This window comes from Salarias fasciatus, chromosome 15, assembly GCF_902148845.1.
Source record: "Salarias fasciatus chromosome 15, fSalaFa1.1, whole genome shotgun sequence".
NCBI lineage: Eukaryota > Metazoa > Chordata > Actinopteri > Blenniiformes > Blenniidae > Salarias > Salarias fasciatus.
The window spans coordinates 1,451,347-1,467,348 of NC_043759.1; the positions used below are offsets into that span (position 1 = coordinate 1,451,347).

Sequence of the window (16,002 nt, forward strand, 5' to 3'; positions counted from 1 at the left end):
AGCTTCAATAAATCCCGGTCACGAAGTGGGAGCCTGTGAGCTCAGTGACGTCCAGCTGAAATAAGTCCAGATTGTAAAAACGACCGTTCCCTTTTAAAGAATCATTGGCCTTTTCTAAGGTCTGAACCTTGACGAAATAGTTTCTGTATTTTCACAATACTTTTTCTGTTCCCAGCTTCTTGGAGGAAGTTCTTCACCATCCTGACAGGAATAACAAATGGAGCTCATCAATCTGTTGTTAGAACCTTTAAATCTGAGGGTCAAACTGAGGCGACGTCTCCTGAAGACGCTGACTACTGTCTGGTTTTCTGTCCCGTCTCTTCTCGGGTTGGGACAGACGTCAGTGAGGCCATGGAGCATCTTCCTGGTGAGACATGTCTTCAGGAACGTTCCTGATCAGATCAGAGAACATTTAGAAAAATTGTTGGAAGTTGAAGAAAGATCATTTATTTCCTGAGCAGCTCTGTGACCTCAATGCTAATTAATGCTAAACACTAATACATATGTAAAGGCTAATGCTAAAAACTAATACTCGTGCTCCAAGCTAATGCTAATGTTGTTCACAGTGACGGTGCTCCATGCTGCTGTCAGGAGGACTGAGTTAGTTCAGGATTATCGAGGTTCCTCCTTCAGGAACCTGGACTTTAATCAGACCGTGTTCTGTGTTTCCAGCTGGTAAAGCAGCCGTTCTGGTGGTGATGCATCACACCTTCAACACCGAACAAGTGATTCCTCTGAGCCGCAGACTGGTGACAGACCCGAGAGTCCAGCTGACTCTGGACTGTCTGTTCCACCAGAACAAACTGCTCAGCTGTGAACTCAACAGGAACATGGAGAACGACATCAGGAAGTTCTTCAGAGCCTCCCAGTCACAGGTAACAGAGTCACTGCTGTACTAGGAGGTTTTTAGATCATTATTACAGAGAAAATTTGTATTGTTTCTGAACAATGTTTCCACACAAACACGCCGCACAGAACAATACACTCTCAACATTAACAGTGGAGAACATGGGGTTCCACAAAGCTTCCTGGGCTTTCATTTGGAATCATTACTGTGGAAACAGACATTCGGAGCTTCAGGTGAACTTGTTCTTCCTCACTGTTCTGACTTGTGGTTTTCAGGTGTGGTTGTCCATTGCATCTCCTGGACTCTGGCCTCAGAGTTGGTCCATCCGTAAATGTAAGTTCTGCAGCATTTGTCACATTCTCAGTAGATTTCCTGATTTCATCCTTGCATTTCTAAAAGCGTTGGGACATGGGTCAACATGACTGAAAGAGGAATGAAACAAAGTCAAACTATCATCAAACTGGCTGTGTGTCTGAAAGAGAGAGGGGTGGGGGGTGGGGGGTCATTATAGTCAGAGTTAAAGTCTGAATAAAGTCGCTGATCGACTGATGAAGACTCGTTATGTTAATGACTGATGACTGACTGTTTTTCACCATCATACCTTATGTGCTGAGCAGAACGTTTTTAGTTTTCTTTCTGAATTGTTTCCCAAACTGACTCACTGAATCATGAAGAAAATCCACACAATACCAATCATGAGTTTTCAGCACTTTTTTTTATGTTTCCAAAATCTGTCAGAAGAAAAATAATCAAATCAACCAGGAGAGAGATGAATAGAATATTCCTATTCTATTGGAAAATGTTAAACTTGTCTGAAAAATAACTATTTGGGAAACTTTCTAAACTGTCAGCCTGATTTTAAAGGTCAGACATGTTTTGTGGCTTCAGATGAATTCTTCCGTCCGTCTGTCTTCTGTTCCACTCTGTCCACTTCTAGAAGGATGCTGGAGAACTGTGGTGAACTGTCGCCACTTTACCACCTCCATCATGGAGACTGTTGTGCTCAGAACTGGATTGAAGCTGAAATGTTTAGGGTTAGGGTTAAATGTTTCTCTAAACTTGGATTATACCAGTCCAGGAGGATTTCTTTCCTTTCTTTAGTTCATTCACCTAAATGTTTGATGTCTCCAGCAATGCCATGAGGCCATCAGGCAGCCAATGTCCTGTTGATTCCTCCACCATGCTTCAGTCATGTTGAATCTGGTTACTCCCTCCTCCCCTTAGCGACAGTGTTTGGCTTCACTGTAATAGTTCAGAAAGTCACACTCAGAGAGGATGGAGACAATCTGAAGCATCATCAGGGGAAATGGTTGAAAACTTCTGCAATAACAAACCTTAAAGTTCGTGCCCAGTATCCGCTGGGGGGCACAGCCCACAGGGGGCCGCTCCCAGACGGAGCAGTCCATGGCGACTTCCTACCGGGCAGCACAGCCCACGATGGCTTGAATGTGGATCACTGTGTTTGGTGTCCATGTCTTCAGATCCTTGAATACAATTGTTTTCAATTGGATTAAAAAAAACAAAAAAAACATGTGTAAATAAGGTCGTTGTTGGACCTTTCAAAACATTTAAAATAAATCCAAACCTGGTGAGACTGTCTGCTCTGAAGTTTTTAAACTTAGACTTCCACCATTTAGAAATAGAAGAGACCTGAGACTTCACCTTATGCTTTAATACTTAGATCGTAAATGGCATTAACATGGTAATAGTTTATTTTTGGCGCTAAGAAAAAGTCATTTTGTGTGAAATGAAAGATTTTCTGGGGCTAATTCTGAAACCCGGAAGAGAAAACGCTCCGTTTCACTGAAAATCCCGCCTCTCCCCCTGTGGACTTTGACTGACAGCTGCTTCAACCAATCAGTGCTTCAAAACAAATACGCTAGCTCGCTTTGGCTCTTTCGCTCTCGCTTCTCTAGACGCAACGACACGCGAAAACGTCTTTTCCTGTGAGAAACTCACCAAGCGCAGACCCTTCAGACCCTTCAGACCCTTCAGACCCTTCAGACTCTTGCTCCTGCTTGACTGTTGCTTTCAGACGATGGTTAAAGTTTATCTCCGTAATCGGAGTTACAAAAAGCAGCGACACCGATTGCCGAGGGCCTATGGGAGGGGGGCTCAGGGGAGCCATCTTCACCATGTGACAACCTGGGAAACAGAGCGTTTTCAAGGTGCGGGAGGGGCTGCCTCTCTGAGCAGCACAAACAGGAGGAAAGCTTAAACACGCAGGCACGAAGGAAAAAAACGTTTTGGGGAGTTTTTGGTGAGAACATAACTATATAACAAGGTTAAAACATACAAAAAGTGAATTTTGCATGATACAGCCCCTTTAAGCTCAAACCGGCCCATGGGTGGGCCGGTAAACATCTTCAGATGCATTTATCAAATGTGCAGATGCATTTTGCAAATTCCACAGACACACTATTTACTGTTAGAAAGCTAAAATTCTCATGAATCCGTCGGGATAAACCACTTTCAGATGTGATTACCACAGCGGGTAATATAAACACATTTGTCCAACCAGCAAATAAACAGCACAACTCACCTTTGGAGGCTCATAACTGATCACAGATGAAAATATTCCAGCAAAAACTGCCACAGTCCAGACGTATGCATCCGGACAAAGCAAGAAAGTATCGCATTTTGTCTAAAACATGTCTTGAAATAAGCAAATAATCCAGAATTAGACGTGCCACCGTCCCATAATAATCCATGATGAGTCGCGCTGACCTATCCAATATGGCGACTGACCGGTTTCCGTTCCATTTCAATCAATCAAGTGACTCATCCCTGCCTCCAAGGGCTAACCAGCCAATCATTGCCGAGACTTATGGACCCTCGTCATCGTACGTCATCGTTCGTCATCGCTCGTCATCGCTCGTCATTGCTCGTTATAGATGAATTCTGATCCAATCACGTCAGAGGAAACGTTTGACAGAGCTGATCGCCAATGAGCTTGCTGAATGGCTGGATAGCTCGACAGCGCTGTTTTGACACCTCTGAGAGCAGGGGTCTCAAACTCCAGTCCTCGAGGGCCGCAAACCTGTATGTTTTCCATGTCTCCTTGCTTCAACACAGCTGATTGCAATGAGGCTCCAGGCTTTCTGCTGAACTTGGTGACGAACCTTCATGAGATTCAGGTGTGTTGAAGCAGGGAGACAAGGAAAACATGCAGGTTTGCGGCCCTCGAGGACTGGAGTTTGAGACCGCCGTCTGAGAGTCTGAGGGGGCTGAAAACTGCACCTGTCTCTGTTCCTCTCAGTCTATGTCCCCAGTCCCACACTGAAGCCTATCTGAAGTGATTTTTACTTTATGAGTTTTTGTAGTGGAAATAATGTAAAAACGGGCTAAAAACCAACATATACCATTGTACAGAGGGCATGCAGAGGGTGTACAGAGGATGTCCAAAATTGACCCCGCCGGGGCATAGCAGCACAAATACATGTGTGAAACACTCATTTCTTGTATTACTGCTCTGACATTTTGACCTGAACTATGTAAGACCCCAGGCTTTAGCAAAATTGTGTTTTCAAGCTCTTTCAGTGCTGCCACACTTATTTCCAGGTGTTTTATCAGGGAAAAAATTCAGGCGAGAATGAAATTCATCCTAATTCAGTGTGCTGCAACAGAAATAAATCTGTGCCAGTGGCACCTAGAGTAATTCTGACTGCACTGGGAGAAAATACAGGTTGTCAGCTTTCAAATGAGACACCAACCATGCATGTAGTCCAAACAGTTCAGGAACAGCATTCAGTTTACTTTGGGTACGTCTTTAGTTGAACTTTTGGCGATAATGGCCCCGAGCTTAAAGGGCTAGCTAGCTGTAATGTAGCCTTGATGGAATCATCAGTGTAAAGGTTCACTTCCTTTGTCTGGAACGTTTTATGGTTGTGTTCAGTGAGATTGAAATCTGCTTGTTGATGTTTGAAGATTAAGAGATTATTAGAACTGAACAACACTTTGTTTCTTTGTGTTCTAGGTGCGACCTGTTTGAGCATAATGATCATCATGTTCATCAGCTTTCATTCTTGTTTACATCATGGAACCTCAACCAACAGTACCGTGGAGATACAGTCTGCGTCTGAATCCAACAAGGTAATGTACAACACTTCATCACTGAAGAACGGTTCTGATCTTTTCGTGGGTAAAGAGCTTCATAGCGATGATTGAAGGTTGAATCTTGGTAGGATTGGTTGTGTAGATATATAAAGAAGAACATCAGGATTCGGTTCTGTGATGCTTGAATGTAAATAAACAAAAACATAATTTCTTATAACCGAGGCTCATCTGTGGTAAATGTCATGTTTATTTAGTGCTGGGTAACGATTAAAAGGTTTAGCTGTGATTAATTGCATGAGTTTCTGCTGGCTGAAAGGCAGCTTTCTGAAAATGCTCTGTCTCCATGGAAATGGGAGAAAATGCAACTTTCTCAAAATATTCCGTCTCCATGGAAACGTGAGAAAACACTTGCAGAGCGTGTGCTTCACTGTCGCAGTAAATGGTTCTTCTGCACATGCTGAATAGATGGTGATATGGAATAATGCTTTGGTTTCAAAGTTCTCAGGAACACAGTGTGAAGGCCGCTCTGTTTTGTCTGAAGTCACCCTGGAAACAGCGTCTGCTGGTCTCCTGAGATCTCGCTATATGACCTGGCGTGGCCGGAAGTCATGCTAGAGTCGGGTTGGATTCTCCCTGGAGCAACAGCCTTGCTCTCAATCAGCTGAAACATGGGGGTGGCAGGCAGCCTATTGCTACATACATATACATATATATATATATATATATATATATATATATATATATATATATATATATATATATATATATGTGTATATACATGTACGTATACACACACACATATATATATATATATATATATATATATATATACATAAGGACACTGACTTTGAAACAGGAGGTCGGGGGTTCGAATCCCGGTCAAGGTGTATGGTAATCCAGTTGGGCCCTTGGACAAGGCCCTTAACACAAACATGTCCACACCTCAGCATGAGCGAAACCATAAATGAAAGAGTCATACCAGCTCGGACGTCGCCCGGGTCAACAAGGTCCGCGTCAGTTGTTGTGGAACCAGGGCATACTGATGACAAATTGGCTCCTGGAACAAGACACTCTTGGAGCAGCCCGGAGAACAGAGCGTTAATGGAATGCTACTACAGCAGTAATCCCAGCGAAAGGGGATACATGCAGAGAATGTGGGAACAATGGTTACTTCGAAACCCAACATCCAAGCTGACTCATAAAAACCTACTAAGTCAGTGTTCAAATATCTGCAAGAGGAACTTACTGTCACGGTACAAGATGCTACATCAAAGGGGAGCCAGGAAGATAGGTCATACGAGATTGGGTACCAAGCCCCAATAACAGAGCTGAACACAAGAGCAGCTGACCTTTGAGAGAAGATCATGATGTCCTGAGGGAACTCAACACCCTCCTGGCTGCCAAGGCTAAGTAATGATAAAGTACCAGCGGCATCTCTACTGGAAGATGTGAACACAGCACTGCTAACAATCCCTGCCAACACAATCACTGAGACAATCAGCTGATATATGCAATAGGGGTGGTGGAAAAAATTGATTATTGATTAATCGCGAATATGTTATGGATGAGTACGAATCGATTATTAAATTTTCAAAAATCGATTCATTTCCCATTATTTTATTTTGTAAAAATTAGATCGCGCGTAGAGCTCGGACCGAGTACCTCAGGCGCGTGCAGCGGCTAGAGCGAGGGAGCGGTGAAATGGAGGAGAAAGCAGTCACTAGCAAGCAAGCTGAACCTCTCCACACAGGCGCAAATATGTGCGAGTTTATCCAAGCTGTGGCAGACGAATGGGGGACGGAGACACATGACCTTGTTCTCGTCACCAACAATGTCTCAAATATTAACCTGGCTGCAGGGCTTGGCAACTTTCTACATATCCGATGTTATGCTCACACCCTAAACCTCGCATGCAAACGAGCGCTGAAGCTGCCTGCTGTCGCCCGGCTGCTGGGCGGAGTCAGACGGATCACCGCAGCGCCACCGCCAGTCGTGTGTTGGAGCAAAGGCAAGCTCTACTCCGTACCCAAACGACTTCAAATGCATTTCTAAAATAAGAAAATGCAATTCATAATATAGGCTGCTCGTAATTGCCTTTTTTTCCCTTTATTTTATCAGAACTGCCTAAACACAAATTCAAGATCTCCAAAGGAAAAACGTAACATGCCCCCTATTGAAGGATGACACTTTAACTGATGAAAACTTCAGATTTAATGGCAGTAAATCTTCATCTTCATTGTAAGAGCTTGTGCCTCACTAGGGGGCTGCTAATTACAAAATACAATGAAATAACAAAAATACAAAACTGATTTCTCCGTTCCGTTTCAAACTCCGCTCCATTCATTCAACCGTCGTCAAGCAACCTCACCAAAAAACGTCTTTACAGGAAACAGTGCTATCAAAATAAAAGCATCACATATCAAAACCGGAAGTTAATTTCCGCTTACAGAAAACAAATATTGGTAGTACAGCTCAATAAAATAAAAGACAGCAATCATGGAAATCGAACATTTAAATTAAATTATGGTTATTTACAAACATTTTCCATGTTTTGTTTTTTATTCTTTTTTTTACATGTGTTAAGTAACAGATAATTTTGAAGTTACAGAAAGCTCTTTGAATTGTTGTTCAATAAAAGAGAAGTTAAGTAATTCAGCAGCCAACTGTTTTAATGGTGCAATATCTTTGTGGTGTATTTGGGTTACTGCTGTCAAATGGAAAATCAATAATCGGTGATCGAGAATCGTTAATAATCGAAAATCGGTTCGTAATCGAATCGGGACTTCAATAATCGTAATCGAATCGAATTGGGAAATCGGACAGATTAACCAGCCCTAATATGCAACAGCGACAGTCATCCTAGAGATGCTTGGTTACAAGACGAACAGCATGAGTAGCCGGAGTGACCAAGAACCTCCATGGAAAAGAAGGCGAGAGGCAAAAATCATGACAACACGGAGAGAAGTCAGCTTCCTCACAGAACTAAGCAGAGGGGTGAATCTCAAGAAAGAACTGCCCAAGAAATACAGAAAGCTGTCAATAACTGAGGCACTGGAGACTGCTAAGCAAAGACTCACAGCCCTAGCTACCCGCCTAAAGAGATACACCAGAGAAGTGGAGACCAGGAGAATAAACAGGGTGTTCTCCAACAATTCAGCTAAGGTCTACTCTCAGTGGCAGGATAGTAAGACCACTGCAGACCCACCCAGGGCTGAGACTGAGCAATACTGGAAGAGTATCTGGGAGAAAGAGTTGTCACACAACACCAATGCCCAATGGCTGGCAGGCTTGCAGGCAGAGCACAGCAACCTCCCAGAACAAGAGCCAGTAGTAATTACAACAGCAGATGTACAGGCAAAAGTGGCCAAAATGAAGAGCTGGACAGGTCCAGGGCCCGACAAGATTCACACAAGACAATCTTGAATTTGAAGCTGTCATTCTCTGTGCACCACCGGACTCCTAAAGCTCACTCGACAGGGAGTGTGTCCAAGTCAAGATCCAGGTCCCTTAGCTCCTTGGCTGTCTCCTTTGCAGGGATAGCTGACAACACAGCATGGCTGTTACTAACCCACTTTGCGAGCCGAAATCCTCCAGAGGTAAGAATGTCTCTCAACTCATAACACAAGGACACTGCTTCCTCTTCAGAACTAACCGATTTAAGGCAGTCATCGACATAGAAGTTTTGAAGCTTTGAAGTTTTCCGGTTCTCGCTTCCCTCCACTGGCTCCCCGTCCGCTACCGCATTGATTTTAAAATTCTCTTAACAGTCTTTAAATCTCTGCACCACCTTGCCCCACCGTACCTGGCTGATCTTCTCCTCCCTTTCACCCCGACCAGAGCGCTACGGTCGGCTGACCATCGCCTTCTTGTCATCCCCAGGTCGAGGTTGAAAACTCGGGGGGACAGAGCTTTTTCTATAGCGGCCCCTCGTCTCTGGAACTCCCTCCCCCCCACATCCGAGCAGCCGAGTCCGTAGGGATTTTGAATTCTACACTTCAATGATATACAATTTAGTAATAATCATCTAAATTTATCAGTGCATTGATTTTAATTTATTTAATTACATCAATTAAATCTTGTTTTTAATTAATCACAAATTCAACCATTAATGTAGAACTCTTGCCTTTATTTTAAATGCCGCCAGCATCCTAAAATTGAAACAGTACAATGCTTGACCACAGTATAGTGCAAATGATACAACCCAACATTAGAATACCTAAGCTGACACATCCTTGGTTTTCTGTCCATTATTTTTTAAAAGGCAGTAGTTAAATGATGAGTAAAATAAATATACAGAAATCATACAATGAAATGAAAGTGTAATAAAGTGCATGGGGACCATATCAATAATAAAAATCAAGAAAATAAAACACTCCACATTAAGCAAAACGTATGAACACACTACTTTTTTTTTTTTTCCATGCAGGTATCGTCAGTCAATGTAATCTGTAGATACTGACAAATGCAGCATGTAAAAAAAAAACCTCAAAAAGAGAGAGAGAGAGGGGTGGGGGGTCCTGAATCAAAGTCCACGCGTATGTAGACACCAATATCTACATAGCAGGTATCAGAAATATGCGTTCGGATCGGGAAAAAACACACACACAACAACAACATTGCGGCTTCCATAGCTCCTGCTTATGTCACACCACCGCCTAGACATACAGACATAGATATCTAGATTTAAGTGTCGAGATACATGTGGACACCAAGTAATACATTCAAATCCAACATATATCTGCATATATGACATATCTGGCGACACCGGGCTGTGGTGGAGGAGAGGCTGAGCGGACCGTGATGAAATATTGGTGAAACTAATGAGTTTTTGGATGATTAAAACCGTTTTAGGAGCGGATATACACATGCCCCGTCTGCTAACAGTGTAGGGATGTGCGTCTCTCGATTTTGGATCTAACTTTCTCAAAAAGTACTGTTTGGATCAGAAAAGCCTTCTGGGTGAGTATATTGTTCTACTTCAGTCTATAAACAACGTGAAAACTGCTTAAACCGAACTTATCCTTTAATGTTCAAGGCTACTTGAACATTAATTGCTGAACCAACATCAGCTCTACAATCACCAGATGCTAATAAGTTTTTAAGAGCATGTTTTAAAATACACTAAATTCAAGATGTAGACAATGAAACATTCAAATGAATCTCACAGAACAAACATAAACAAAAAGGTGAGATCCTCCTTTGGTCTTTCAGTTGCTGAAGTCCCAGGCTTGGTGGTGACATGATGGCCAAGACAAGTTCTTTCAAAAGCTCGGAGTTCTCATGTCCTGCAAGATGAAATTGGATTTAATGTTATAATATACAACTGTCCAAAAAAATGTAGTTGGTATATCACATCATTTGATGACAAACAATCATTGTGCAAGCCATATTAATATTTGGTGGATAACCAAATAAAGCACATTTTCAAGCTGAAGTTTATTGAGAACCTTTACTCACTGTTGCAGTCCCCTTAAAGGATAACTTGGGGACTTTTGAACCTGGGCTGTATTTTGAGTTGTAACTAAAACAGCCGTCCAACGCCACTGTCCGCCCTCTGCGGAAAATTGAAATAGTCGCCATTAATTACGAAAGAATGTCCATAGTTCCAAAAACTGTGTTTGGGACAACAAGAGTTCAGTCAATAAATTAACTGTCTCCAAAGTATACACTGAGTATACTGTAATAGCGTGCACTATGTGCTGCTCTGCACCACACACTCTCTGTCCATAAGCATGGACAGGTATGGGCTCCAGCTGCACAAATTAAATGTTAAAATGATAAAAGAAAAATGATTTCAGTTCTTTTCATAACACATTTACTAAAAACAACGACAATGCAGAGAGCAATTTACCTGGCTGGTCAACGTGCTGATATAGAGGAAGTAAGCTAACTGAAGCACAGCCAAAAAACAACAAAAAAAAAAAACTTAAAAAGAAAGACAAGACAACCTATACCTTCAGCTTCATCTCTCAACATTTCACTCAGTGAAAGTTATTTACACAATTTTAATGTATTAACAATAGCCTATTAAAGAAGCATAGGAAACATAACCACAGAAAACTGTAACCTATCTGCAACCTACATATTATTTCGATACTTTTTGCATGAGAAAATAATGTACATTTCTACAACTTAGTAATTGTCATATTGCAGAGAAATATGGAAAAAGCTGGAGACTTACCATGCAAGCCTTCAAATGTCTTGTAGGTGGGTAATGCAGCATTCAGAAGACAACTTCCTGCTTCAACAGGAAGTGGTTCTCAATTAAAAACGGTTTAAAAACATTAAGTTGGATTCATTGATTTATCTCTGTGTTTGGAATCACATAAACAGAATGCTTGTTTTTTGTCTCACTAAAATAAGTAGATATTTCTCCTAATATTTTAATGTTTTTTTTAATCAAATGATTGTGACAAAAGCAAGAACATAATAATATTGAATATCATTTACCTATTAAATTGATTATAATTTACATGGCATAGATTCATTTATTACAGTGTAGGCTTACACTCTGTCCAGCTCACTAGCTCCCCCTAACGGGGCGGCTGAGCCACTGCATGCAAGCAGAGGCAGTACAGCTGACCGGTTCTTTGGCTCCATCTTCTCCTCGATTATAACACGACCCCATTTTTGAGAATACCATTCCTGGAAAAAAATATCGTCTTATATTCGGGCCAATATGGCACTCCAAGTCCCTCATGGCATTGAGACATCCAGTGAGGTAGAGTCCAAAGGAGTGAGGAGCTTCTCCATCATCTGACTTGATAGCCCGCCAGTTCAGTGCCTTGTCCATGTAGGCCATTGAAATCTAGTATCCGTCTCCAAAGTGCTCCTTTAAGAGCTTCTTTGCTGTGCAGTAGCCATGTTCTGGTTCCATGTGAAAGCAACTTCTGACCAGCTCTCTGGGTTGTCCTTCTGTGTACTGCTCTATGAAGTACAGCTGGTCTTTGTCACTGTTTTGTCCTACATGTTCGAAGGCTCTAATGAATAACCTGTACTCCAGAGGATCGCCCTGGAATACTGGAATCTTCTGAGGAGGCAGAGCAGTAAGGTTCTGCTGCTTGACTAAGAAGTCCACGATGCCTCGTGTGGATTCTGGTTGTGGAGCTTCCTGCTCCCTCTGTCTATCTCTCACAGGAATACTGTGGTCGATGTTGCTGGTCGGCTCTGTTCTGTCAGCAGCAGGGTGAGGAGGCATGGCTTCTTTGCGAGCTTGTGCAGTCTCAAGATAAGAGTTCATCCCGTCTTCTTGGCTCACACTAGATGAACCTGCCTGGCTTGCCAACTCCTCCAGCACTCTACACTTCGCTTCTGAGGCAGCTGAAGCAGTCTGGATTTGCAGTTCTTCTCTGTCTGCCTTTAACTCCGCCTCCTGTTCATCGAGCAGTCTCTTCTGTTTCAAGGCTTGGGCTAGTAACTCAGCCTTCTCCAATTCGGCTTTCACACGCGCTGATGAAGCAGATGATGATGACCGCGATAACATTGCTGAAGGCGTTTTAGATCCTCTCTTTTTCCCCAACACCTGCGACAGATGCACTATCTTCAGGTGCAACCTCATTGTTTGTCCTCTCTGCGTCAATTAAACGCTGTTGCACTTCCTTAATCCATGCTTCAGCTCTCACGTTGAAGCTATAGAACAGGGCTACTCAACTTACCGTTGCTCGAGGACCACATAGAAAAACATCTCTGTTTGCGTGGGCCGCAACCTCGGTTTGCTAATTTATATGACTGAATTATGTAAAAGACATTTAAATAATGTAATTAATATTCAATAATGACATTTTAAATGCATTACAATAGAAAGACAACTGCATTAGTCTTTTGTAAAACTAAAATAAGACTTTGTTGAAAATATATTACACTCAGCCTTATAGATCTATTTGTGGCTGTTTTCTGCATTTCCAATAAAAAGCAAAAAGGTGAAATGGCATGACATTTAAAAAAAGTCAGATATCAAATTATAAAATGAGGCTTTATTCACAAAATATAAATATACTTACTACACATATTAGCATTTTTTGTAACAAAACATAAGTATTTTAAATATTTTTCAAGCAATGCGTTTGAGAAATTCACTAAATTACAACAAAAAAGCAGGTCTTTTTCCACAAAAAAGTAAATAAATTAAGGGATTCTTTACAAAAATAATTGGCCTACTCCTGCAAAAAATAAATGAAGTAAAAATTAAATCTTGTGCATCACAAAAAAAGATCACCGGTGGCAAAAAAAAAAAAAAAAAATCATTGTAAAGCATACAAACATAGCTCTGCAGGTGACTTACTTTTTGGAGAACAGTGACAGAAGAAAAACACAGGTGTGCATTACTCAGAAATTGTGCACAACAGCAGCCCTACAGAAGGTCACAGCTAAAACAATTACCCTCTCTTGAAATCAGGATGATGTATCACATTTCTTAGCAAAGTCCAATACACGTAGGATTAATAATAAGAAAAACAAAACTTTCGGGAGTGTCTCAGTGACAGAACAGTGGCAGTGTTGTCACAGGTTGAGCGGTGCAGTCCTACTGTAATAAATTCCTGACAGCTGTCGTGGCGACGCTGAAGATTCGCTCGTTTAGGAATGGACGGTTTTAGGCAAAGAAGGCACCTGGCTTGTTATTTACCTCCAGAAAAGCAAATTCTTCCTCCCATGACGGTTGAACTTTCCTGTGTTCATCACATAACTTTAGTTTAACTTTACCGGCAGCAGCCATGAACTCCACTTCAATCAGTCTTCTTTGAGTCTTTTGTTTTTGGCAGTGAGCAAACAGCCTATTGGCGCATTACCGCCACCAGCTGGTACAGCCCCACAATTGCAACACTTATCTGCCTGTTGTCAGCAGGTCAAACACACTGCCCTCTGGTGTCTGCATATCAGAAACGTTTTTTCCTCATTAAAAGTCGATTTTTTTTTTCACTGCTTACAATCAGCTGTGGGCCGCACCGTTACAGCTTGCGGGCCGCATGCGGCCCGCGGGCCGTGGGTTGAGTAGCCCAGCTATAGAACATGTCCGCCTCGCGTGTGAACCAGCCATGCTGATCTGCCTTCATCTCATCTTCTGATATCTCACTCAATAACGCTTTGACTGAGATATTAAGTTCACAAAACTCTCCAAATAGCTTGTTGAATTCAACCATCAATGTTGTCTGTACAACTGGCAGATTATTGTCATCACCAGCCTCCATCAGCTGATTAATCTGATTCATCTTACTTGTCAACTGACCCAGCTTAGCTTTTCTATAGCATTACGAATCTTCTCCTCCAGAGCTTTCTCTGTCATTTAACCTTTCTAGATTCAGCACGCTGTGACACTGACACAGATTCTTTCACTTGGCTCATGTTGACTGTATGTTGCAGCTTTTGAAAGTCACTGTAATGGCTGCCACTGAGTTCTCCAAGGCGAGCCTGTCAGTCCAAAATGAAGGCAAAGCGAGCCTTCCGTGACACACCTCAGGAGCCTGTCAGTCACCGACGAGGGCAAAACGAGTTATCCTCAAGGCTATGCTATAGCGACATATAACAGCCTAAAGTCTGAAATCTTTCTTGTTTTTTTTTGTTTGTTTTTGTATTTTTTTATAACCACAGTCCGGGGACTTTTGGGTCCCCCCTCGTATTATTCTCTTCAATCATATGTAAAGATATTTCCATTTCCTCCTCTATCCAACTGTACTGCACCATCTTTACTTGAACAGACTGGTCACACAGCGTCATACGACACATCTGCTGACATGTAAATGTGGGTAAAGCATTTCCTTTACACTTATGCAAGACTCTTCTTTATCAACATGCCTGAAAAACCACCTCAGGAGACTAGAAACTTCTCAGGTCATGGAAATGCAGCTATAGAAAGATAAACACTCTTCTCTCTTTGACAGGTGCCAGTCATGGCAGAAGGACTTCCTATCAGGTATGTTATCTTCTGCTTTATGAGAGTGTGGAAATGTGAAAGAGGCGTCTGAGAGGCTGCAGCTTCATCTGCTGTCACTGTGTTGAGGTGTTCACTTCAACTTCCTCTTTGTGTTTTCAGAGACGAGTCAGAGGACGAAGCTCCAGGTGAGAAATCATTAAAGACATACTGGAGGATCCTTAGAACCAATCAGAATTGTATGGTTCCAAATCGTAATTGGGCAGTCATAATCCCAATCAATGTGGGACCACTTTTGCGTGATGACATATCACGTCGAGTTGCCGCCTCTGTGCGCGCCCTTCCGCTCATACGTAATTCCCAAAGGGTTATTACTGACCGATGAAGAGTCCGACATGATTACAAATGTGTTTTAATCCTATGCGGAAAGACGATGCTCCAGCTGCGCGGATGTAAACAAACTGACATGCGACTGACGTGCGCGCTCCGACAGTCCTCATGGGGAGGGAGCTGCGCATGCGCAGTGCTCCAAAAATGGCAAATAGGCCATGTTGTATAAAATCGGCAGAGAATCCTCCAGTATACCTTTAACTCTGTTTTTAGTAGAGACAGACCGATATGGAATTTTCAGGGCCGATACCGATTATCGGTAGTCAAGGAGGACGATAACCAATATTTAGTGCCGATATTCACTTGCAGTAAAATAAAAAAATATTGGTGTCAAAATTTGGAATAGTGCAAAGTCTCTTGGGCTTCCATAGCTACTTCCTGTTTATCCTGTTTTTTTTTTCCCCCTGAGGGAAAGAACATATAAAAGCTGGAGGCAATCACTCAGAGAATCAAGAAAAGAGAACACAAGCAAAAACAAAAGGATACGAGAGAGAGGTGCAAATGAGTGACAAAAACAAAAGGCAACGTCTCTCGTTTCAGTGTTTTCTTTTTCCCTGAAACATGTTAAAACCAAGTTGAATAAATGAAAATTAATGCAATTCAGATAAGATGAAATCTTGGTTAAAGTGCAAAACTAAACGACCTGACAATTTTTCACAATTTATATTTTAAGGAAGATAGTGTCATGTTGGCATTTTGCATCTTACAAAAAACTCAATAAGACATTTAAAAACAGTGTGTTGTGCAGTTTTTCACTGAACTAACTTAAATGTAAAGTACAATTCCAGTTTATCCAGTGATCTTCTTACACAGAAGCAGTTCAAGTATTTTGTAAAAAATTCAG

At 41.9% G+C, this 16,002-nt stretch overlaps 1 protein-coding gene across 12 annotated transcripts in view; it reads left to right on the top strand.

The window, feature by feature from the left end:
- LOC115402422 (uncharacterized) overlaps positions 1-16,002 on the top strand; it is a 654,628-nt gene that overhangs the window by 123,371 nt on the left and 515,255 nt on the right. For 7 of the 12 annotated variants that reach the window (XM_030110960.1, XM_030110966.1, XM_030110959.1 and 4 more), the window contains 6 exons: positions 176-367; positions 673-875; positions 1,123-1,180; positions 4,824-4,939; positions 14,779-14,810; positions 14,931-14,956. The exons of 1 other annotated variant lie outside the window; for it this stretch is intronic. In XM_030110960.1, coding sequence (XP_029966820.1) covers positions 176-367; positions 673-875; positions 1,123-1,180; positions 4,824-4,939; positions 14,779-14,810; positions 14,931-14,956 — 627 coding nt within the window. Of the gene's footprint in view, positions 1-175; positions 368-672; positions 878-1,122; positions 1,181-4,823; positions 4,940-14,778; positions 14,811-14,930; positions 14,957-16,002 lie in introns of all 12 variants that reach the window. 4 more of the 12 variants (XM_030110964.1, XM_030110963.1, XM_030110958.1 and 1 more) reach the window with 3 other exon arrangements.